At 41.1% G+C, this 26,533-nt stretch overlaps 1 protein-coding gene across 2 annotated transcripts; it reads right to left on the reverse strand.

Annotated features, from left to right (window-relative positions):
- Positions 1-456: 456 nt before the first annotated feature.
- strn (striatin, calmodulin binding protein) lies at positions 457-25,505 on the reverse strand. Of its 2 annotated transcripts, XM_089012012.1 has the most exons (17): positions 25,172-25,505; positions 18,075-18,178; positions 16,063-16,136; positions 13,938-14,016; positions 12,381-12,551; positions 11,063-11,198; positions 10,817-10,979; positions 9,185-9,295; positions 7,262-7,405; positions 7,016-7,152; positions 5,666-5,841; positions 4,532-4,579; positions 4,005-4,126; positions 3,752-3,919; positions 3,533-3,673; positions 2,636-2,824; positions 457-1,902 (listed from the first exon to the last, which is right to left on the reverse strand). In XM_089012012.1, exons 1-17 carry the CDS (start codon positions 25,382-25,384, stop codon positions 1,733-1,735), a joined length of 2,346 nt encoding a protein of 781 aa, XP_088868138.1. In that variant the 5' UTR covers positions 25,385-25,505; the 3' UTR covers positions 457-1,732. The 2 variants fall into 2 exon arrangements, with proteins under 2 accessions (XP_088868138.1, XP_088868139.1); XM_089012013.1 differs by lacking the exon at positions 9,185-9,295.
- Between the last annotated feature and the right edge of the window lie 1,028 nt (positions 25,506-26,533).

Raw genomic sequence — 26,533 nt, forward strand, 5'->3', positions numbered from 1 at the left:
AAATACAACAAATAATGTGACACAATACAATAATTTCTCCACCCTTTGTTGTATGAAGAAGTTCTAGATGAAAAGAGGAGGATCAAAGCGTCCTTTTCACCAGCGGATCAGGGACGTCATGGTGAAAAGGTGTACATCCGCTACAAGCTAAATGTTGAAAGTAAACATGAAGCTGTAGCATCCATTCACACAAGGAGATTGTCACATCTCCTGTACAACGTAAATCCGCTTCAATTCCAAGCCGCGACAGTTCCACATGCGCATCGGCCCTCTGCGCTGACGCTCCGATGTGGGCTCCTCAAGCCATGCCTCCATCCAGCTGCACTGTCCAACAGCATTGACCTTTCCGCTGAACAAAGCGGGGCTGTGAAAATGTTGCCCATTACAGGCGCAAAAAAAGCACATTTGCCCCAGTTTGACAAGCATGGATGAAAATGACTGACATCAGAGCCCAAGTAATAGTTTACAGCAGGTTTTATTTTGGAACATTGCTTTGATTTACAAACCATGAATGAGAAAATGGCTCATTGGATGCTGCACTCTCCGATCGTTTGATTCAAAACCTAGGAACGTCTCCTCACATTTTACAGTAGGATTAGGAATTGCAGGAAATGTCACCTCACTCTGTGTTAGATGGTGAACGCGTTACCGTATGTCAAAGAATTCTAAAGTACTGCACTAGGGTCCTGCTAAACACTGGACTACCGTCAATAGGCGGACACGACACATCACGTCGTAATAAAGCATGTCCGGTGGGGAGAAGGGACTACAAACAGTACAAGCCATTCAATTGGAACAAGAGCAAACTGGCCAAAATCAATTAGTTACTCCTAAAATGGACACCAATAACCAACTTTGAATTGTAAGAGAAGAACCAAAATGGTTTACCTTAGACAAATAGTTGTACGTTAATCTTACTTGTCAAGTGTACGAGAATCTAACAAACAGACCATATCGTGTATGTGCTCTGCCTCACACTAGCAGCTTTGCCTGGAAAAGCGCAAAACTGATTCCCCAAATACATTTATCAAAAAGGAGCACTCAAATTCACACTACACAGTTAATTTTAAGACTGAATATATATTTTGTTTATTATAAGCATTTGTCATTTTACATCCAATGTTAAAATCAGCAACACTGTGACAACCAGATCCATTCCTCTGCCGGATCCCCCCCCCCCTTCCCAAAAACACCTTGTTAAAATAAAATTTCCAAGGCCTTTCAAAGCAAAGGCACATTTGTCAACAAGTGTTTTAAAAAGGAAAATCGAGGCAGGCCAGCAAGCGGAGTCAGTCCATGAAGCGAAGGAGAAGTGAATCTTGACCAACAATTCAAACCCTGATCTTGTAGGCCTGCCTTTAGATGAGGAGGGGAGGGCCTGAGGGATGCGGCTTAACGTCGGGGGTCAAAAATGCGGCTCCGAAACGTGTTTCTTGACTCCTCACACTTGTCCCGAGCCTCCTGGCTGTGGAAGTGAAGTCTGAGTTGCTCTCGGGCACTGTGAGCGGTCACATCCAGGCCTGCCTGGATGTCAGATGAGAGGGGCAGGATGACAGTTCTCCCAACCCGACCTGCACGTGGAGATCCCCGGCCTGTTAGCAACTACAGTGTCTGTCGATAGAGGGTGGGTGTGGACCAGTGCCTGAAGAACGGATTCCCCTCCCGTGCCTCGATTGGTCCCTGATCAGTGGAGGAGGCGGGAGGGGCTTCGGGGGGGAGACGCCGCGATGCGTCATACGAACACCTTAGCAAGAGCGTCTGCCCCGGCGCTGGCGATGTAGCATTTTGACGGATGAAAAGCCACATCATGAATGGACTCCTCGAACTTCTTTCTGTGAGCTGTGAACTCTTGAATGCAGGTTTTACTCTCTAGGTTCCACAAGCGAATGGAACAGTCGTGACCTGGACAGAAGTTGTCAGAATCAACACGTTGCCAAGTGGAAAAGGGAGACTGCACATATTCTTTCAAACGTGTGGTCTTGTATCACCAGCACACGAAAATAACTGTGGGACTTTGTTTTGTAGAGACAGTCAAAAATGTGTCATGTAAAAACATAAAAGAAAACTACAACTATTATAGTATACTAGTATTATCAAAAATGAAATGCACTTCTATACTGTGAACATATCAAAACCGTTACTGCTTTTGGGATTGTATAGCCATTTATATGTATAGCCGTCACCTGTACTTCTTTAAAGGTGTCGGACATTTCGCCCCTCATCCGAAGAGCTTCGTCAGCGAACTAAAGTTATGCTGGTAACTCTATACATACCCCTAATGGATAGAGGTGGCGGTGGCAGAACTCTGCTCTGATAGGTCCCTGCTCTAAGGTAGGGGGGAGCTTAGTAGGTAGGCTTAGTCATGCTAATGAGGTGATACTAGAGCTAACGAGGCAATCAGAGCCTGGGATAGGACATTAGAAGGTAAAAACGATGCAATCAGATTGACTTCAGGGAGTAGCGTACCACTCCCCAGCTCCTATGCCAGAATTGGTTGTACAGTAGTTGTAATGTTGCACTGCTATATTCCATGCTAACAAGTGCTGTTTATTCTTACATTACTGGTTTATTCTTAGATTACTTGTCAGTAATTGTCCTGTAATGCAAATGGGATTATTTCTGTTAAGATACTTACTGCCCGACATCAGATAGAGTCCGTTGGGGTCCACAGCTAAACTGGTGACGGCATCCAGGTGGGCCACCATCGAGTGTATCAGTTTGCCAGTGTTGTTGTCAAAGAACTTGATGTGTCGGTCCTCCTGTGCTGTGATGGTGATGGGTAGCGTGGGGTGGCTGAGGATCTTGTTGATGTGAATGGGAGGGCCTATGTAACAAAACAGGGACACATTTTTTAGTACCGTATTTTCCGCTGTATAAGGCGCACCCAAAATCCTTGATTTTCCTCAAAAGATGACCCTGCGCCTTACACGCAGGTGTGCCTTATATGTGAAGTATTATTCAAGGACAACCAATGTCTCGGACTTAATTTTGTATTTGTACCTACAGTATATGTTGTCTGAATACTGAAATAATGCTGTGTTCTTTACGTATAAGTGTTTTCTTTAACCCACAATATAACATCTGATTATAAAATATAAATCGATAATATGAAATATAAAATGATATAAACGACACTAAAAGATAAGAAGATAAAAACTTTAAATAGCAAGGCCTTGCAAGACGAGTAACGCAAAATATGTATCTTATTATTATTTATCATAGCTATCTAGCTGGCTATATATCTCGCTAGCTATTAGCTATCTAGCAAGCTATCTAACTAGCTAGCTATTAGCTCGCTAGGTAGCTTTCTATCTATTTGAGTTATTCCGGGTTGAGTGAACGCTAGCATGTGTGGCTGCCATTGCTCACCCACAGAAAAAAACGTATCCTGTGACTGTAAAGTGACCTTGAGAGTTTTGAAAGGTGCTTATAAATAAAATATATTAATATTATTGTGATTATCTTCTGTTAAAATTAGCTATAATTGATGTTCCGTTTCAGTCAAGCACATATCCACTCTTTGCAAACAGACCTTGCTCCGAACTGGACTCCAAATTGAGGACAAGTTGACTCGTTTCCATGTTGAAGAGGCCAATCTCCCCGCTCGTGAAGGACGTGACCAGATGCGCTGGTTCACTGCACACCAGATCCACTGAGGAGGGAACTCCCATCTCTGATGCAAACAATAAAGATTCAGGTTACACAAAAAGAATCGCCATGGATAACTCGGTAACAAGAATGTGAGGATTACTCTTATTTTCGTTGAACACGGCGAGGGCTGGTGACGTGCTGTTGGCATCCCACAGTCTCACAGTCCCATCAGCCGAGCAGGAAAGGAGGCGCTGGTGTGCACTGCTGTACACTAAGCCCCAAATGGAGTCTGTGTGTCCACAGAGCTCCCCGCGCAGCACCGTTGAGTCTATTACAAAGCAAAAAGTCAATTCACCTACTAAGTTTCACTGTCAAATTTAGTGTTTTGATGACAAAATTCAAGCCTGTGTTACCATAGGAATCGTAGGGATCAATATTGGGATTGGGCATGTTCCAGCATTGGATGGTCCCGTCCACCCCTCCGCTAAAACATTGCTCCCCAGAGCTGCTCATGACCACACTCAACACGGCACCCCTGCGGGTTACAGTATGATCAGATGTTAACTCATTCACTGCCTCAGACTCTCTTCTTACATCAGAAAAAAAATGAGTTAATTCCTAAATTATATGGGTCTGGAATTATATGAGTTTGAAATGAGGGCGGCTGTCGAAAATACAATGCAATTCATACATATTGCTTTATACAGCGCTTTAATAACAGCTGAAGTTAGAACAAAGCGGTAACATGAATAAAAGGAAAATGCTACCCTCTTGTGGAAGGGGAAAACATAGCCAGAGGTCTGTCCAGCGCTTTATCAAGCAAGAAATAAACAAAACTCAAATCGATTTGGGAATTACGCTCTACGGCATAGTTTCAATTTCCGGATACATTTGGGAATCACTAAAAAATGTTTTTTTTGTGTGAGAGGATGAATTGTACCTGTGGGCCCTGAACGTGTAGATTGGCTCCACATCTAGAGAGGTACTCCTGCGGAAAAAAATAGAAAAATTAAAAAATAAATTTAATAATTAAGTGATATTCCCTTGTATATTGATGAAAAAGTTTCTTCAGCCGTCATCTGTACTTCTTTGAAGGTAACGGACATTTTGTTCCTCATCCGAGAAGCTTCGTCAGAAAACTAATTTTTTGCTGGTAGCTATATATATATATATATATATATATATCCCTAATGTCCAGAGGTGGCAGTGCCAACCTCTCCTTTGATAGGTCCCTGCTCCAAGGTTGGGGGAACTTTTCTCCTGACCGATTATGTTCTATGTCTGGCCCCGATTGCCCATTTGCCCTGGTATCACCTCATTAGCATCACTAAGCCTACGTGGTAACGATCTAAGAAGTTTACACGTATTCACTTGTATAACATTCAAAGATGCCAAATGGTTTGGCCGTATTTTGTTATGTGCCGTTCCATTGTCGCAAGGAGGTCGAAAATATTCCAGAGAGGACAGAAAACGTGTGATCGGGATTAATTTCGACGTTTTCAAGTGAGTCTGTGGGTACCTGTGGTTTGTGATTCGCTGACATAAGATTTTGGACAAATACATTAATTGCAATGACGTTTGTGATGTAATCTCATCTTTCTCTTGTGTATAAAATTAGCTTGGCCGCTCCCCACCGACGGGAAGCTGGCAAGACAGTAGTGATTCCTCCAAAAGTCATTGAACATCACCTCCATGGTGGCCAATATGCGACACTTCTGACAAAACATGTTTGCAAGTGTTCCTCTGAGATTTTTTTGATGCTATGCGTTTGTTTCTAACAAAATCTAAATGTTCCTGACAAAATCACCAGAATGTTCCCAAGAGGCGGTGATGAGAGTTGGCATCTCTTGACATTACAAAACTGCAGATTAACAAGTTGTACTGACCCAGAAGTGTTGCCTCTGACTCCCAGTGAATTGTGTGTGGGTGTGTGGCATAGCTGCGCTGCGAAATCACTTTAATGAGCGAGAATGAGTCCCCGAAGATGACTGACTGACTGATTCAACCCAATAGAAACAAAGTATCTTCAAAAACAACAAGTGTCTCTTGCTCCAGCATGTCGTGCCCTTTTTACTTTTTGGCTGGAGTGGTCCTTTGAAGATTCCACATCTTGAGTGTGTGATCTTCTGAGGCAGTGACCAAGACAGGCTCCACAGGATGGAAGGCCAGAGCTCGAATGGCATCAAAATGGCTGCGCAGCGTGAATTTAGGATTCCAGGTTTTTCTCATGGCGTCTTTGTTGTTGCCAATCTGAGGAAACAGTCGACAGTTAAGAACTTTCAACATCGCGCAATCAACAGCATTAAATCTTTTTAAACAATTATTTTAAAGAGGAGCTTGCGCGGGTCTGTCAAGAGAAAATCAGTTGCACACCGAGCAAGGCAGCTGAACTCAGCAAATCTAGACGATCATGAGCAAATTATCTTGCATACAATCCTGATACAACAAAAACACTGGTGTTTTTTGTTATTTCTTTTTAAATCAAGAAGCAGCATTTTCTTGCACCACCTATATTCTTTGATTGAACCGTAAATAACAAGCAGTCATTGTCCATGGAAAAGCTTTGTACCGATACTGTATTTCTGTATACAGATGCTCCCCTACTTAAGACCATTCAAGTTACGAACAACTGTACATATGAACATTTTTGCGGGTATGTTTTGTGTGTGTGTGTCGCTCTCTCTCTCTTATATATGTAGTATTGTCTCCAGTTGGACATGTACATATCTTTATAGACCATATATTTTATTAATTTGTATTTATTTTTCAGTACAAAACAATACAGGTTACTTGTACAAGCCTTAAACATACTTATATAAACCTAAAACATACGTATATAAGCCTTAAACATACATTCCATACAAAATATAGCACTGAAGCAATTTACGAACAAATTCACCTTACAAACGACCGTATCTCGTACGTAAGTTGGGGAGCATCTGTAAACATGTACTAAAAGGCATTGAATGGAGTCACATGGATTGGATTCATGTCAGCAGGAACCACTCCCCTCTTGTGGATCTGCCAGCTGGTGGTCATTTGGTTTGGTCATTGGTTCATGAAAATAGCTTCCTTTGTGTATTTAATGTAACATGTTTACTATTTTGGATTGGGCATTTGTTTTTGATGAAGGAACTGGAAAATGCCCCGCTTATTGGTCTTATTTCGATTGAGAGCATCATTTCACTAACGGCATGAACACCAACTTTCCTAGCATTTTCATAAATTCACTACGGAATATATTTCCCTCAGAGAGCAAAAAATAGGCGCCTGAGATGCTTGTGAATTTCCGCTATATGATGTGAAAGTTGTACATTAGAGAAACAAGGTCAGTGTGGTAAACTCTAAACTTCAATTATCATGCTCAGAAATCACTGTGATGATAATAATGGCCTTGTGGAAGTTTTGGCCGCCTCCTACTTACATCGTACGCCAGGCTGTCAGCCTCGTTGGCTACAGTGAGCCCGGCCAACTCGCCCAGGCCCAGCTCACTCTCCATGGCCTCATCGGAGCTCATAATGAACGACTTCCCCGAGGTGGGCGGGAAGGTCAGCGCCTCGACTAAAAATAAACAGAGTTGGAGTCATTATAACGGTGAAGGAAATTACAGTCGGGCTGAGACATATCGGGCAGGTAGAAACAAAAATACTTATAATTCTTGCTGACTGACCTTCATCTGCTCGGTTGCCGTCGAGCTCGTTGAAGCGTACCACGTTGGATCGGGATTGGGTGGTGGATGGAGGCTGCATGTGGGACACGTCCTCAGCATCTCTCAAGTTAGCCAGCATGTCCTGGAGCTTGGACCGGTTAGGTCCTATTTAAAGCATTCCATAAAGAGTGTTAGTAAGAACCATGAAGGAAGCCACAGAGTGGAAAGAAATAAAACATTAAAAGGATGGAAATGCAACACTGAAAGGAAATTACATTTGAGGATGCAGAAAGAATAAAAAAATGATAGAATGGAAGTCAGATGCACAGTTTAAGAGGCAGGAACGTCAAGTAGTGACATTAACCCATTTACACAGAGCGTGTTCATATAAACACAGATAAATTTTTTTTTTAATCAAAATAAAATCAAAACAGACAATCAAATAGGTTTAAACAGAGTATATCATTAAGAATATAATTATAAATAATGAATGTGGCAAGAAACATCATGAGTGCATTTGAAAATGAATTTATCTGTGTTCCTATGAACACGCTCAGTGTAAATGTGTTAAATAATCAATCGCTGAAAAGCGAGCCATTGTCATTTTCCATTATCTGACTTTTTTTGCAACAGTGGGGCTAATTCATCTAATCATCATTAATTCATTTATTGTCTTTACGTTCGCTATTTAATTTTATTTTTTTGTTCACACTCAGGGCTTTGCTTCCGCAAATAGGAACAGATGGCCTCCTTCAACCCACACGCTTCATCCCTGGTCGTCATGGCAATGAAATCCCGACCCACCATTGGCCCTACATTATATAGGGCAGGGTGAGGACTCACTTGTGTAGGGCAGGGCTGCTGCCCCCTCAAAACAGGCTAATTTTAGCAAGATAAGAAATAAGATAAGCAACATATTATATAATTATTAATTTTGAGCCAAAAGCATTCAACAGGAACTTTATCAACACCCCCTGATACCAGTTATATATTTTGGGCGGGGAGCAAACTAATACTCTTAACTCATTCACTGCCATTCATGAATTTATTCGGGAATTGAAAATATGACATAGAGCGCCATTCTCCAATTTGTTCGGGTTTTGGTTTTTCTTGTTTGGGTGGCCATGTTGATAAAGCACTATATAAACCAACATGTATCTAATGCATTGTGTTATGGACAGCCGCCCTCATTTCAAGATCATACAACTCCAGACCCATATAATTTAGGAATTAACTCTTTTTTTCCTGCTGAGTTAAAAGTCTGAAAGAAACATCAATGTCTTAAGAATGTATATTTAGAATTTTTTTACAATTTTATTTTAATTATGAGTTAACATGGTATCACAATATCCTTTTTAGATCTATTTACATTGACCTTGGTCAAAGATAGAAGTGCAAAACGGATGTGTGAGAAACCAGAGAAGTAATAAAAGTAGCATTGGATGTAATGAGGCAGAACGCGATTGCCGCTAGTTTCTTGATTCAATCACAGCAAGGGGGAAAAAATGCATAATTAAGCAGGCTTAAGTGTATTTCTCTGAGAGTTTGAGCAGTTGAGACAATTGCGAAGAGCGGCAACTGTTACACAAGCATCAAGGCTGACAAACCATAATGTTGTTAATGGTGATGATGACATTATTATCACTGCAGAAAGCAGTGTGGTCACAAACAGCCTGCGGCGATGACTTGGATGAAACACCTTTTGTGATATGTGTGGCATTAGAGCGGAACAGAACAACATGCGGCGTGCGAGGAAAATGAAAGGGGACACATTTGGAATGCACATCACAGAGAACAGAAACTATGTAGGATGAAATGACAGACAAGAATAAGTCAGAGCAAAGCCAAGTAAAGGGCATTTGATTGGCGCTTTTGACGGAACTCAAAAAAGTGAAGCTTTACAAAGAGAGAAGAAGGGAGGCAGAAACGCCTGACAGGACTTACTCTTCACCCCCTTTTTCCCCTTGCGTTCCTTTCTGTACTGCTCCTTGAGTTTGGTTATCAAGCCCGGGTCCACGTCCCAGGCCTCAGAAATGGGATCGTGCTCGTCCTTGTCTACATAGGGTGGAGGGGACAAAACCAAACCGAGAGGCTGTTGAGGAACTGCCAAGTCGTAAGCCTAAAAAGCCCTGGCATGATGGAGGATATACAGAGCTGTCTCTCTGTTTCCTCCTACTTTGGAGGTTTCTCAAGGCTCCTCGTTCAAAGAGCTCACTCTCATTTTAGAGGTACAGACGCTCCCCAACTTATGAACAAGATACGTTCCGAATAGTCCTTCGTAAAGTGAATTTGTTCGTAAGTTGCTTCAGTGCTATATTTTGTATGGAATGTATTTTTAAGGCTAATAAGTAATAAGTAACCTGTATTGGTTTGTAATGAAAAATAAACATATAATATAATATATGTACGGAAGAGGATTAGGGCCACTGAAGAAAAAAAAAATACGGTTGTCAAAATTCTGACTTTAATCTCAGAATTCTGACTTAAAGTCAGAATTCTGACTTTATTCTCGGAATTCTGACTTTCTTCTTCTTTTCCTTTCGGCTTTTCCCTTCAAGGGGTCGCCACAGCAAATCAGTGTCCTCCATCTTTAGAGGTTTGATCCGCATGTTTGTTTTAAAGTCAGAATTATTTTCGTTGCGACTTTAAAGTCAGAATTCTACGGAAGAGGATTAGGGCCTCTGACTCAGAGTATGTAAATGTACATAATAAGATAAATAAAATTTTGGTTCAAAAGTTTAGCTTCACAATACAAAATCTAACTTACAGCATCTCTGTCCGAACATTTTTCGACATAGCCGTAAAAATGTTCGTATATACCGATGTTCGTAACTTGAATGTTCGTAAGTGAAAGAGCGTCTGTATTGTTTCGGATTCTTTGCATGCCGTGAATGTTCTAATTTGGATATTTGGATTTTTCATCGATACCTTTACAGAAAAGGATCATTTTATTCTTGGATGTCCAGCATGTCGGCTTTAGAGTGCACTACATGCGGTAAGACTTCAAACTAAGAATCAGCGTTTTGTTGGGGTTAACTCACATTTCCAGAGATCTCTTGTGTTTCTGTATCGAAGGCATAATAAAATCAACACTGCAGACTATTACCTGCATAATGTTCACTGTTTCCCTAGATGTCCACGAATATACATTTAAAGTCACTGACTTTAGATGTCCTATAATTGCTTAAAGACCACAAAGATAGGTTGACATGCGCAAAAATTCAAAATTCTGAACGCTGGCACAAGCCTGGGCCCCCTTACAAAGAAACAGCTCAGTATAATATCGAGCCCATTTTTTTCTGGCTTTAATCTGAGAACCAGCGCAAGACAAACCGACTGATTGAAACGCACAGGATGTGAGACACACTCTAGTCACAGTCCAACTATGGGAACAAACAGAGTGGATGACATCACACAATATGAGATGAACTCCATTAGTTGTGATTTATGTACACAAGACAAATGAATGAAAAGCGTTAGGAACTCCCATCTAACGTTCAATTAGAATGTTGAAATAATTAGCAAGACGGTTATTATTTATTTTGTACAATATCCTGCCACTGCCAGCAGACTCACCCCAATCAGTGCCATCCCCTGTGCCACGACACTCCGGTGAGATGTCCATCTCGTCTGGACTTGATAAGAAGTCAAAGCCCTTAAGGGCATCTTCTGTGTCTGGATCCTCACTAATGTCCATGCTGGCTGGTGGCGTTGAGGATGATGGCTTCTTCCGAATGATCTGGAGGGAACATAGAGAAAGATCAAAAATGAATCATCACAATATAACCTAGTTTTAGCAACTTAGGCAAGCTATTATTTTACCGTTCTGGATTCCACATTTGTCCTGTCCTTGCCCTCACTATCCTCTTCATCATCCTCATCACTGAACTCAGCTGCTGCATTCTCGATGAACTTGAAGGCCTCCAGTACAGCGCTTGTGTCAGACAGCTCAGCTTTCCTGTTGAGGATGAATCCGATTGACCCGTTTTCAGGTTAGCGACAGATGGGAACAGCTTTCGAAAACAATACAAGGGTTATGAGTGTGACCGGTGTATGATGAAGGAGATTTACAATCAAGTGATCACTAATATGTCAGCATTATTCATTTGAAAGAGGTTACTACTACTGCGTTGTCTGATGTCATAGTTCATTGCAGCTCCTTATGGGAAACGAGAGGAATTAGGTGGCGAAGACGCTCACTGAACTACCCATAACTGCTGCTGAAATACTTATGGATGCTGTACTCACTTAACTCATTGTTATAATAATAATAATACTACATTTCATTTATAAGCACCTTTGAAAACTCTGAAGGTCACTTTACAGTCAACGGATAAGTTCTTCTGTGGGTGAGCAGCGGCAGTCACATGCGCCAGCGTTCACTCAACCTAGAAGTAATTAAAAAAAGAGAGAACGCTAGCAAGCTAGCTAATAGACAGCTAATACTGCCATTCCTAAATTTATTTGGAAATTGAAAATGTGATCTGGAGCGCCATTCCCAAATTTGTTCAGGTTTTGTTTTTTTCTTGCGGGGGTGTCGATAAAGCGCTGGTCAGACCTCTGGCAATGTTTTTTTTTCCATTCCACGAGAGAGCAGCAGTTGCTTTTTGTACAGCCACCCCCATTTCAAACTCAGATAACTCCAGACCCATAAAAGTTATAAATTAACTCTTTTTTTCTGATGCAAGAAGAGAGTCTAAGGTTTCTTATGCTAAACTGAACGTTTATGTAGTCCTAAACCTCAATATTCTGTGGGTCCTGGAATTTGAGTGAAAATGACAAAAACCCTAGCACTGCAGTGAACACTTTTGCACATCATTTGGCGGTGATTTAGTTAAAAATAATTAAAAACACTAATATGTCAAAAATATAATATTTTTGGGCACATAATATAATGTCTGATTACATTTCACCATTCATGTGATGTAATTTAGTAATTAACTCTTTTTTTCTGATGAAAGAAGGTTTAGGGTTTCTTACGCTGCATTGAATCTTTATGTAGTCCTAAAACTCAATATTCTGCGGGTCCTGCAATTTGAGTGAAAATGATAAAAACCCTGGCACTGGAGTGGACACCTTTTTGCACATGTCTGACAGTGAATGAGTTAACAGCCAGAAAGGACTGGAGAAAAAAACTTACCCTCTAGTCCCCATGCCCTTTGTTGATGTGTCAGTCCCATTTACCAAAGGCTCGGTATTCATACGTTCAACAGTCTTCCCATTTCCATCGCCAGAGAGGCCCAGCAGCGCTCGCACACGCTGAGACTTCACATCTAAGATGGTGTCCGTGTAACCCACCTCCTGCAGGTACCTAGAAAATGGCAATGACAAAAGTTGAAGTAGTTGTTTTAGTTATACTAAAAATGTCACGGTGACAAAGGATGACCAGCGTTCATAGTGCTGCGTTGTTAGAAAAAAATCTTGGCGGAACAGAGATGTTGACAAGAAAGAAAAAAAACACTGCAGTGATTTTAATGGGATCAAAGATGAGATATCATTGCCACTCTCAAATGTGCTCCGTCGACTAGCACAAATGTGATCAACACCATCTTCCGCTGCTGAAATTAGCACTTTTCTCATCAAGAAATAACAGATGATGTGAGAGGCTGGATGGAGTATGGTGACTGAAGAGAAGGATCACGTTGTCCAGGGCTAGAGAGACCACGTAACAGACGTGGGTTTTCATCCGTGAGTGTAATTTTCACAAACCGGGTCAAGTACAGATGGACCTCTCAGTTGATTGACCAATGCCTGTTTCACTGACGACTGATGAAACATGCCCAACATGTCTCACGTGTGTTTTGGCTATAAATGGAAACACTTTAAGCTCCGTTCAGGCAATACAGCCTGTATAAGAATCACGTGTTAACTCATTCACTGCCATTCCCGGATGTATTTGGGAATTGTAAATATGACGTGGAGCCTCATTCCTGAATTTGTTCGGGTTTTGGTTTTTCTTGCCAGGGGTGTCAATAAAGTGCTGGTTATACCTCTGGCAATGTGTTTTTCCCTTTCACTTTCATTTGCCTTTTGTACAGCCGCCTCAACTTGCACCTCTTGTTACTCCAGTACAAAATAAGATAGAAATTATTTTTTTTCTCATGAAAAAAGAGAATCTAAGATTTCTCACGATGTATTGAATGTTTATGTAGTCCTAAAACTCAATACATGTATTCTGTGAGTTCTGGAATTTGAGTGAAAATGACAAAAACCCTGGCACTGAAGTGGGCACGTTTTTGCACATCATCTGGCAGTGAATGAGTTAAGTATAGTCATACATGACAACAATTGATTGATGAGTTTAGAGGTTATATAACATCTTTTTAATTTTTGTGTTTTTTATGAATGTGTGGTAAAATGATTTTGATGATAGCAAATGATTTTAACACAATGATTTTTTAAAACTTTCACAAAAAGATACACATAAAGCTATAATACAGTAACAGGTTACAAAATGCAGCAGCAGTTAATGACTGATGTGGCCCATGTGAGGGAGCTCCTGTCCATGATTTCGGGCCTCATCACTGCTGACAAAGAACACCATCATGTACCAACTGTAATTAGCATGAGGTCACCTTAACATATGCACCACCACACAAAGCATTCCAAGCAACCACGTAATCAACACTTGTGTTTTTTTAGCCAAATAAAAAAAACGATTAGTAGAAAAGTATCAAGATACTGTTCATGTTCTTACTGCCTGAGGAGCTGCCGGCCTTGTTTCCAGGACAGCTGATTGTTCAGCGATCCAGAAGTGTCGTTCTCATTTGTATCATCTGGAGAAAAAGAGGACAACACAAATCAGTGCTAAAAAAAACCATGCCCTCATAATGTGTACACTGCATAACAACATTCTTCACCACATCGGAGCAATGACACAAATTCAGCTATCAGTTACTTCAGCGTGTCAACAGAATTTATTGATCATTTTATTGAATTCTCTCTCTTGCTCCATCAGTCCCTCCCTGGATTTCAGATTGAGTGTTTCTTGATTAATATCTGTACTTCTTGATATTGATGCTTGAACAAGCATCTTTATTTTTAATGACAAGTATAGTTTGGCAAACATTTTATGGCAATACATACTATTTCCAGAACTGTTCACTCCATTAACTCTCTCACTGCCAGACATGTGCAAAAATGTGTCCACGCCAGTGCCAGGGTTTTTGTCATTGTCACTCGAATTTAATGACCCACAGAATATTGAGTTTTAAGACTAAATAAACATTCAATGCAGCGTAAGAAACATTAGACTCTCTTCTTTCATCAGAAGCCCAGTGTGACATTCATCTACGTTCATGCTCCACTTGTGAGTCAGCTGACAAAGTAGTATGAGCCAGACACTCATTAAACATTTGGATATGACACACGTTGTTGTGGTGTCAAATGATGCAAGTTTTAAGTAGTGGTTCAAATGTCCAGAAGGTGAATGATTGGCAGCTGTGCCACGATATGAGCAACGCTTCCCACGCATCCCACCCCCCCACACCCTGACCTAACACATCTTCTCTCACCTCCCAACTGCATCGAAACTTCAAGGGCTTGGAAGCTTTAAAATGTGCTTATGAAACTCAATGAGGAGAAAAAAAAGAGAGGAAATGTCAGAATGTATGAATCCAAATGTGCAAGAATCCAAACAAGGGTGCGGAAAATCCTACTGGACCCTCCGCATCCTGCCCACCAACTTTTCTAGCTACTCCCCTCAGGCAGGCGCTACCGATCCATGCGCACCAAATCCAGCAGACATTTACACAGCTTTAAGCCATTAACTCTTTAAACATTAACCCAAATAGAACTGTATTGTGCCTCTTTGCAATTTTTTGATGATGATACTAGGGCAGTGTGTTCTACCGGAAACAAATTCCTAGTGTGTTCTACATACTTTGCAATAAAGATGATTCTGATTCTGATGTATAACTTAATGTTGACGAATGATTTGAACAGAGAAACCATTGCAAAGACCCAACAAGACAACCACATTCTTTGTTATAATATTTATACTGGGGAAGCAAAGCTTTAATTAGAAGGCTGATGTTAAAGACCACCTTTGAATTGAACTTTTGAGGCACTTTGCAGAAATACTGTTAGCTTAATTGAGAAATAAGTGGGTCGCAGACAATGAAATCGAGTTTAGCTCATCTGCCTCACAGTTTTGCAATTGTGGAAATAAATCGCAGTTGCAGTCAACATATTTGGAGTTTGCATGTATTCCTTGTGCTTGTGTGGGTCGTCTTCCCTCCCACATTCCTCTTTTGCCTCCTCCTACATTCCAAAAAGATGCACGTTTAGGTCATTGAAGACTTTAAATTCTCCCTATAGGTGTGAATGTGACTGACTGGCTGTTTGCCTAAATGCGGCTTGTGGTGTAAGCCATGTCTCACTCACCCAGCTTCAGCTCTCCTATGACCCCAGTAAGTGGTAGTAAGAAAAAGATGGATGGATGGATGGATGGATGGATGGATGGATGGATGGATGGATGGATGGATGGATGGATGGATGGATGGATGGATGGATGGATGGATGGATGGATGGATGGATGGATGAAGGCGGCGGATGTACAGCTAGTTGAAATGAGTAAGTTCATCTATTCAAAAAAAATTCTTACAAAAGAGTAATGTAGTTTCAATGATTTCTGTTTGCAGTATATTAACAATGGCATACACGGTTTCATTTGTCAAGACAGGATACAAAAGGAAATTATGGAGGCAAACAAGATCTGGCATGAGTGAAGCCTTGACATGTAAAACGGTGATGTCACGAAAGGTATGTGAACAACAATAACAGTCATTCTGAAGATCAGGTGGACGTGATCGCAAACTTACCGGAATCGTAGCTTGGAGGTTTCATGTCCCCTTGATTTAAGTCAGTCCCATATTTTAACTTATGATACTTTGCTCTAGAAGTAAAAGAAATACAGAAGTATGCAGGTCAACAAATGGATCAGACACATTTGCACGTCAACCTCTTAGAAGGCAACTACATATTGACTTGACCTTTCAGATCAGCAAAAAATATAACTTTGCATTCATTTCAAATATGCCCCCCGGCCCAAAAAAAAAAGCATCAATATCACCCTTTTTTTTCATTTTCCAATTTGCTAACATTGTAACATGCAACATTTATAACAATTAAAGAAAACTTTTTATCAACACTCGGATGCAAATGTACCAGCAGATGAGCCTTGGTACAGAGATTAATTTAACACCTTTCAATTCACATGACACCAACTCGTGACTCCAGCCCCCCAACCAGAAGAAGCTCCCCTCATAAAAATCTCACACTGTTTTTTAAGATGTTCTCGGTAATGTGAGGGGTTGCTTAGCAACCAGTGGGAAGTACTAGTAATTCTGGATTACAGGCATTTCTCCTGAGGCAGCCGTGTGCTCTCTTTGCAAGACAAAAGTGGATAAATATGCATTAAAAGGGGCAAGAGGACAATGCCATTGCAGAGGAAGGTACAATGCAAGTGACAACTGAGCTGGCTGGGGAAATCAGAACAACTTGTAGCTCTAGTAAAATTGTTAACACTCAGGATGGTCAGATACACAAACAGTGGCCACAACTTGACAAGCTAATGTTAAGTTATGACAGTCAGGAATACAGACAACAATTTGAGGTGGTCAGCACCACTTGCGACCATGTTCCACGAGATCACAAATATGGCCTGAGAAACATTGAGGGACTGCCTAATGTCTTCTGTCTAGGAAGAAATAATTCTATAAAATATAGCGGACTGTTTGAAACAGTCTTTAACCATCTGTGCTCCGAGATCGCAGGGCCTTGGGTCAAAAAAAGATAAAATATTGCAGAGTCGTTAAATGACCAACATCTAAACTCATTCACTGCCAGACGTGAAAAAATGTGTCCACATCAGTGCCAGGATTTTTGTCATTGTCACTCGAATTCCAGGACCCACAAAATATTGACTTTTAGGACTACATAAATATTGAATGAAGCGTAAGAAACCTTAGACTCTCTTCTTTTATCAGAAAAAAATAGATTTAATACCGAAATTATAGAGGTCTGGAGTTATATTAGCTTAAAATGAGGACGGCTGTCCAAAATACAATGCGATACATACATATTGGTATATATAGCACTTTAATAACAGATGAAGCTGTAACAAAACGCTATCATGGGGAAAAAGGGAAATGCTGCCCCTGGTGGAACATTGCCAGAAGCCATGACAAGCGCTTCATCAGCATCCAAACAATAAAAAAACAAAAAACGAACAAATTCGGGAATGGCGCTCTACGTCATATTTTCAATTCCCGAATAAATTCATGAATGGCAGTTAATGTGTTAAACAGTTAGGAAAGTATCAGATGTTCCAAATGAAAAAGGTTGTGCTCTACAATACTGAGTTTGTGTTATCCGCTCCAGAAAGGAGGAAAAATTAGCTTTCTGAAAAATCGGCAACAGCATCAAGTTGGTACATGCACAAGAGAATGAAAACAAAATCGGTCAGACGAGAGAAAGCTATGACGTTGACCTCATTACGTCTGGAGAAGGAATTCTCCATTGTTGCCCTCATTTTTGGCATCTTTCAAGACATGCCGACGTGACCTTCTTGCCAACATGATCCCGAGACATTAGACAGCTAAACCCAGGAGCATCTCACGTCTATGTACAATGAGAATCACTTCTGACTGTGCGTACTCTCTTAAATGCTAACATTTATCGTCATGAATGTAACTTGCTGATGCAAGCACTCAAATACAAAACACCAAGGAAGATGTTGACGTATGACTTCTACCACATATTTTCTCACATTTTTCTGGGGAAAAAAAATTAAAAGAAAAAAAATGCAACATGCAGAAGTGATGTCACTCACCTCTCTTGCTTCAGCGCATACTCCAACATTTTGATCCTCCTTACAAGATCTTTCTTCAGATTTTCCTGGCCCTTCCTTTCTCCTTGAAGGAAGGCAATTTGTGCCTGGAAACACAAAGACAGATGACATTTTAAAGCAGTACAAGAAAATCAGGCAGTGAGTTTATAAAAAGAATGTTTTTTTTCTGGTAATCCCATCATAAAATATTTTTTCTTGGAATAAAGATTTGATGTTCATCTCCCCAAAGGCTACAGTACATCAGAGAGCAACTACTTTTGTTTCAACTAAATAGGAATATGTCAAATCAATATGCGCGGCAGGATGGCAAACAATGAGGCTAACCTACTCAGACTCCTACACAACAACAAACCACCCACGTTGTTCGCAAAAAATGTTTTTGCCTTAGACTAACTGTTTATCTTAAACACGGAGCAGCTTGAGTTGCTATTCTCCTTGACCGAATGCATAAATCTATGAGGTGACTGGCAGAATGTGGTCTCGCTGTTTTCACACGCGACGGATCACATGTACAGTACTTCATTTAAAAAAAAAAAAAAAGTTCTTTGGCGAAACTGTGACTGTCTCTGAACACTGGATGGTGATGATGCTCCTTTCAGGCTTTTCAGCTGTGAATTTTTCAGCCAGCAAGAGATTTCCCAGAGAGGTTGTAACGTGGTTTCACTTGCTGGTGCTAAAAGGAGTTGATTGATGCATTTCAATTGATTTGATTACATTTTCCATAAACTTCGCTGACAATATTGTCTAACTTTTTATCAGTGGTGGGCCATCAGGGCCTTCTCTGCTGGCCTAAAAATATCTGAATCACAGATTATGGTTAATTATATTTTGTCCATAAATTTTTATAAAATAAATTGTTTTTCAGCTTCCTTTCATTGCTTTTTCCATGTTGTGCTGCTTCCAGGTGTGTGTTTTTGTATTTAGGCATTTAACCAATCATATTTCAGTCATGGGGCGGCCCGGTAGTCGAGTGGTTAGCACACCGGCTTCACAGTGCAGAGGTCGCCGGTTCGCGTCCCGGTCCGGCCTCCCTGTGTGGAGTTTGCATGTTCTCCCCGGACCCGCGTGGGTTTTCTCCGGGTCCTCCGGTTTCCTCCCACACTCCAAAAACATGCTTGGCATGCAGATTGACCACTCCAAATTGTCCCTAGGTGTGAGTGTGAGAGTGACTGTTGTATGTCCTTGTGTGCCCTGCGATTGGCTGGCAACCAATTCAGGGTGTCCCCCGCCTTGTGCCCGAAGACAGCTGAGATAGGCTCCAGCAACCCCCGCGACCCTAATGAGGAATAAGCGGTACGGAAAATGAGATGAGAGAGATATTTCAGTCATTTGTTATCAGGGTCAGAAATCTACCTGTATGCCTTCACAATAGGTTCTGCAGGCCCTGGGGCATTAAAGGCAGTCTCAATGACTAGCTTTAACTAATGTCTGTTTCTTTAACCAATCAGATTTCCCAGTTGGTGACGCGCAGACCTGGGTAAGGTCAGAGTTTTTGCAAACTACGATTGGCTAGTTACTGGTCAGTCATTGCATCACTTGCCAGTAGTGACGAGCATACTATCCAGAGCTAGCATACTGTGTCAGTTGCAAGCTGCATAAAAAATACATTGTGTTGATTTAATAGCAGTTTTGTCAACCCACGATGGCTGAAGTAGTAAAAGAAAATGATTTGGTTCGAGATTTACTGTTAAAAAACCCGTTTGCAACAAGCAATTGGATTGACAGGAACTTGTCACATTTTCGTTAACTTCACAGCGGGAACAAAATAGAATTCCTGCATTGGAATCTATATGCAGGAGATGGTGTGAGTTTGAGTGGGCTGGATGACGAGTTCACACAGATAGCAAGCAGAGCTGCTGCTGCCCGCAACAATGAGTCATGACTGCACATCAGTCTGCCTCACATTGGAAGTCGCATTTCTAATGTCCACGCTCTTTGCAAACAAGTTCATAACTGCACCATTTTCCCTAAAATAATTCAGGTGATGCTGGAACTATTTTTATCACGAAATATGTGACGTGATTGCAAAGAAATGTCGACCTTAATATCAACCATCCACTTCCGGAACCCCATGAAACAGTTGCCCAAAGACCCCCAGTGTTTTGTGGTGCCAAAGAGTGAGAAGAGTGAAGCTCTGTGAATTTCTGGCTTGCCATCTACACCCTGATCAAACATTAACCTTCGGAGGAAGGTAATGAGTCAACTAAGGTTGTAAAGAGACACAGGAAGCATTTAATCCCGGCTTCACACTGACCGCATTATTGGGCTTTGGGATAAGAGCTCCTCAGTGTGTCGGAGTGAGGGACATGTCGGACTAGGCATCCATCTTAGAGAGTGGTGTTTGTTTGTTTGTTTTCAACGATGGGCAATGAACAGCAATAAATGAAATTATGTATCCATTCGGCTATGACAATAAACTACATATGATCCAAATCTTGTTTCTTTTGGTATTGTTCATTGGTACCCACAAAACAACAATTAAACCGCAACACACAAAGAGGTGTTGATGTTTTACTCACCAACTGCGGAGAAACTGATACAGTTACGGTCATTGTTTTCCCAAAAAGCAGGGACTTGCCAATAACTTTTAAAAACCGCTGTAGGCGAGGTCACATCCTGAACCTGTTGCTCTCACACAGGAAGGCCGGAGCTGGAATTGAACCTGGTACCGCTGCACGGTGAAGTCGATATGCTAACCACTTGATACCGGGCTGCCCGCTCAAAGAAAGTTAATCGCAGTCGAACAAAGCTTCCATTTTCTCCATTTTACAGGATTGGCTGAGGCTACTCAGATGGCCTTTGGGCTTCCCCACATGGTCACCCCTTTGAGACTAAAGGAGGAACAGGGGTTTGTGTAAACACAAACAAGCCTTCGTTCAATGAGCGCAGTTGACTCACAGCTCCAAACCACATTACAATAAACATGAAGTTCGAACTGATAACTGGCCAAGTACATTCCATCACAGTGGCAGCAACAAGGGAGGATAGGCGGCACAATCCAGAAGCAAGACAGGTGCAAGTCATTCATCATCTGAAAGAGTAGTAAATACAGTTAAATCCAACTGGGATTTATCAGGAATGTCTCATCCAAAAGCATCATTTGCATTACTTTAGTCCGTTACAAAGCCAACAATCCTGGTTTGATTAAAATCAACGTTGTTGTCATTTTGGGAAATTCAGGATTCTGTTACGTTTTCTCCAGAGAACAACAACATGCTAATGCCGTTGCTACGTGTGAGCTTTACACTGTCATCTCAGTGGTACAGTATTTAAAAAATAAAAATAAAACGGCTATTCAATGCATGACCATGTTCCACCTGAAACGTGAGAAGAGCATCGCATGGGAATGATCACAAATATCATAGTGGAAGGGAAAAAACATTGCAAGAGGTCTAACCAGCGCTTTATCGGCACCCCCCGCAAGAAAAAACAAAACTCGAACAAATTCAGGAATGGCGCTCCATTTAATATTTTCAATTTCCAAATAAATTCGGAAATATCAGTGAATGAGTTAAGCTCACAGCAACAAGATTTAAGAATCATATTTTATTGGAGTGACCGTGATTTGTTCACACTGATCATTTGTCACTGCAACAACTGCTTTGGTACCTAATATGACAGTCTTGTTCAAACTATGAGTTGGGAGCTGGTATGAGAAACAATATGTAGCAATTGCATCTTTTGGAATTTTACTTGTTTGTACGTACTTTCCCAAGCTGATGCATGTCCTTGGAAGTAAAAATAACTTGAGGACACTGACTGAAAGCCACATAAAGTAAGTCTGCATTTGAATTTAGCATTGTGCTTTTTTTCCCTGAGCGTGAGAGCCAAATGTGTCTTGAAAGTCCACTCAAAGACATCGTAATGAATCATGTTATGTTGGCTCACTAAAATTAAGCTTATCAGAATCAGAATCATCTTTATTGCCAAGTATGTATAACACACAAGGAATTTGTTTCCGGTAGAACACGCTGCACTAGTATCGTCGTCAAAAAAAAAAAACTGCTAAGTTGCACTATACAATCTGCAACTAATTTTAATTGTTACTGACAATTTACAACCATGAACAAATATTTTTTTTTCCTTATCAACAAGCTTCCAGAGTATTTTCAAACCCCTTCACCAACATAATGTACCCTTATGATCAATGGCTTACATCCATTTAATGAAGTTTTAAATAAAGCCTTTGCGCGCGCACACACACACACACACACACACACACACACACACACACGCACACACACACACACACACACACACACACACACGCGCGCGCGCACGCACGCACGCACGCACACGCACACGCACGCACGCACGCACGCACGCACGCACACACACACACACACACACACACACACACACACACACACACACACACACACACACACACACACACACACTAAGGGTAGCTTAAACATGGGAGTTCAGCATCTCCCACACAACATGAAGCGACTTGCTAAAACTAATGATTTTATGATAAAAAAAAATGTACTAAAACAAAAAAAAATACAGTAGTGATATACTTTACTTTGATATCGTTACAAACCTTGGATTCAGAAAATCTATCACACAAGCAAAAAAAAAATTGACCGATCACTTGGTGATAAAACGTCACAAGACTTGGGTCGCATATTAACGGACGGGGCCCTTTGCTACTTTGCTCTGTCTACACCACAAAACAGTAACTTGAATAAATAAGTACAGTATAGTACAGTACAGTGAGTTTCAGGGCAGCCCAGGTAAAGAGGAGTGGCTCTTCACGGGACCTAACATGCTTGCTGGGCAACATTCTTGGAAGCTTTGGGGCTTGCCATCGGCCCAAATAAAGCAAAATAAGACATGTTTTGTACTCAAGTCTTTGGACATGTGTCACTGCAGTGCAATGTATTTTTTCCCATATGTAACATATCTCAGATACAACAATTTTTTTTCCCCAAATCTGACCTTAGCTTCTACCGTATTTGGATATGAATTGAATATATATATATATATATATATATATATATTCAACCAACGTGGTTATGATGTGATGACCCCTCAAATGACATCGCCGTGAAAGGAATAGATTGAAAAGAACTACACCACCTCACAATGATATTTCTACCACCTCCCATCTCACTCCTATGTCAATAGAAAATGATAAAATTATGATTACATGCACTGAATATAGAATTTATTTTAGTGCAAAAAGAAGTGAAATTAAAAGAGAAAGCCCAAGAAGCAAACGAGGACTGAAAGAGAATTTTGTAAATGCCTGGAAAATAATGAAAAACAAAATAATCTGGTGAGGTCTTTGGGTCAAAGGCTAGATGCAGTTATTGCAACTAAGGGTCATTCGACTAACGGTAAATATTACACATTATTCATTTTAAATTGAGTGGATAGTCAGTTCAAATGATTTTACTCACTTGAAAAGTGGGTTCCTTCAAACAAAATGTGCTCTGTCTTGAGTTGTTTATTCCATCTAGATGCAAGTACCATGAAATCAAAGCTCAATTTTTGAACTTTTGCCTCAAATGAATCTTATGATGAATGAAACCCGAGTGTCTTCGTTGTACAACGAAAACAAAGTAGTTGCCTTTCATGCCTTTCCAATATTTGTGTGAGTGGGTACTGTAGGTCGAGGACACAAAAAGGTTGCATTCATATTTGGATACAATAATGATCTATGTTTTGGTTTATTTGGGGAAAAAACAAAAAGCAACCTGAAGTCTGTGGGGAGCGACACAAACAGCCGTTGACCTTGCACAGCGTAAGTGGAGTAGAATGGATGCGTTAATGGAGAACAAGCGCTATACGGATCAAAATTGTTAGCAAGAACAAGCGCAAAGTGCTTAGTATGCTGCATTGGACAAACGAGACATTGGAATGATGCCCAGAATATCAACCGGTCATTAAAGATGCCAACAACAAAAAGTAAGCCAGAATTTATTGTGCTATTGTTTGTCGCCACAAACATACCACACAACAAGCCATTCAGCAACCTCGCTATGCTTTGCTAAAATTGTTGCTACATACGGCAGGCAGTTAAAAACAGTGGCCACACAAGTGAGCAACATATTCAAGGAAAATTCTACCACAAGATTACAAAAATATATATTCGGTCAAACCCACATGTAGGCTCAAAATAATAGTGATAAACGTTTGGTGTGAATCCTTAATTCAATCACGAACGTGAGCAATCTTCTGCTGGAAGTCAATTGTGTGGCTTGCTTTCAAATTGGGGCATTACTTATGCCAAATGTCACTGTTAGGCATTAACAAAAGAACACAAAAAAAACATTGTAGACAAGTTAAACATCATGTTTCACAGATCATCATGAGATAGTATTACATGGGAAAAATATTAAAACAGTAAATGTGTTTGAAAGAGGGGACAGTCATACTTTTAATCAGGTCACGGAATTCAGTTTTGTGATCTATATTTAAAATGACTTCAAGTGGAAGTGATATGAGAAAGATACAATCCAGCGGTCGAGATTGGTCTTAAAGTCTTGTTTCTGGGGAGTGGCAGTGACAGCCATACGATCCAATCCAATGAATAACAATACATAGTGACTCCCTAGTGTGGTATGTGGTTATTTGGAGTAGCCAGTGAATAACAGAAAAATGACTGACAACTATCTAGGTAGTTTGTAATCATCACCATACAAACAGTGGGTGAGTGAAGCTTCTTCGTTAAATTTGGTTCACAGAAACAACAACAAATAATAATACGTAAGCGTCCGAGGAACTTAGCTGTGACAGTTAGCAACAGCTAACTAACAACTGTATCAGTTTGCTAACAGGAAATCCATAAAGCACTCGCTCACATCCAGTATTAAACGCAATGCAAAAACAAACGCACTCATCCGACACAGCAAATTGGATCAATAACTAGGTCGAAAACAACCACCGATCTGTCGGGTCGTGGGGGTCGTTATAGCGTTTAGCTTCTAAGCGAAAGCTAACTAGCTAGCCTCGTAATGATGACAATCATTCGCAGAAGCTCGAACGAGAAGCAGCGGAATGGAATCGGGCTCCGCATCGAGACTGTCAGAAAAAATAGTAATCAATGTGCAAAATGTAGCGAGTTTCACCTGTAATTCGGCTCGTTCCACGTCCCATTGTGCCCTTTCGACTTCGAAGCGGGCCCATTCGTGCTGCAGGAAGTGTAAGATCCCCGGGATACTGTACTGCGCCCGAGCCGCCTCCCCTGCGTCACTATCGGGCAGCGATGCTTTACCAGCACCGGGTAAAACCGAGTTGTTATTGTTGTTGAAGAACACGCCGGGGCCGGCCTGTTCATCCATGGCCGGGCTCGCTGCGATTATTTATCCTCCGTCTCAGTGTTTCTTGTTGCTAAATGTAAGCAAACAGACACCCAGCTTTCGACGGCGTACCGTCTTCTCGAGTCCGGGGAAATGAACTCACTTTCTGACAGCTAGCTGTCATTGAATGACGTCGCCATAAAGACCCCGCCCACATGTTCGCTGGGAGGGGCCAAACTCCTCTATTTAATTGCAATCCGAATTATATTTGTGATATATAATCTCGACTCGGTAGTCGAGTGGTTAACATTCACACTTCACAGGGCGGGGGCACCGGGTTTAATTCCAACTCCAGCCTTCCTGTGTGGAGTTTGAATGTTTTTTTCTGGATCCTCCGGTTTCCTCATGCATTCCCAAAGCAAGCATGGCAGACTGATTGAATACTGTACTCCTAATTGGCCAGAGGTGTGAGTCTGAGCGCAAAAGCTTGTTCGTTTATGTGTACCTTGCATTTCACTGGCATGGGTTGAAGGAGCCCGCATAAGAACAAAGGAGTGTCAGCGCAGAGCGCCGGTGCGTATGTGGAACTGTCGCGTCTTGGAATTGAAGCGGATTTATATGGGACAGGAGATGTGAGACAATCTCTTTTCGTCAATGGATGCTACAGTTGCGGGTTTGCATTCAACATTTAGCTTGTAGTAGACGTGCACATTCCACCATGATGTCCCTGGTCCACTGCTGAAAAGGAAGCTTTTATCCTCTCCTCTTTCATCTAGAACTTCATACAACAGAGGGTACAGCAAGTGCTGAAGAATGAATGACTCTGTGTTGCTGTGTTGTCATATTGTTAGTTTTTTTTTTTTTTTTACTTCAAGATGGTGCTGCGAGAGTGACTGCCTTTCCAGCAGCTCCTGTATTGTTTTTCTACTTCTTTTCTTTCCTCTTCCTTTCATAACTTTGCTGCTGTGAAATGTAAATTTCTCCACTGTGAGACAAAGGTACATCCAATCCAACCAGTTCAGTGTGTCCCCCGCCTACAGCACACACACCCCTCCCCCTCACTGCCCCAGTGAGGATAAGGCGGCTCAGAAAATGAATGCATCATCTAAAGATGGACAATTTTATTTTGGGGGAACTGAGTGCCCCCTTGGGATGCTAATGAATGAAAAACACTCCTACTGTAGATGGATA

The sequence above is a fragment of the Hippocampus bargibanti genome, linkage group LG13, assembly GCF_051943395.1.
Source record: "Hippocampus bargibanti isolate YZ-2025 linkage group LG13, ASM5194339v1, whole genome shotgun sequence".
Classification (NCBI taxonomy): Eukaryota; Metazoa; Chordata; class Actinopteri; order Syngnathiformes; family Syngnathidae; genus Hippocampus; species Hippocampus bargibanti.

Coding starts and splice junctions, on each gene's coding strand:
- strn (XM_089012012.1), bottom strand. CDS start 25,384: ATGGATGAACAGGCCGGCCCCGGCGTGTTCTTCAACAACAATAACAAC. Junction 16,137..18,074: donor TATGCGCTGAAGCAAGAGAG/GTGAGTGACATC, acceptor TTTTACTTCTAG/AGCAAAGTATCATAAGTTAA. Junction 4,580..5,665: donor AGGACCACTCCAGCCAAAAA/GTAAAAAGGGCA, acceptor TTTTTTCCGCAG/GAGTACCTCTCTAGATGTGG.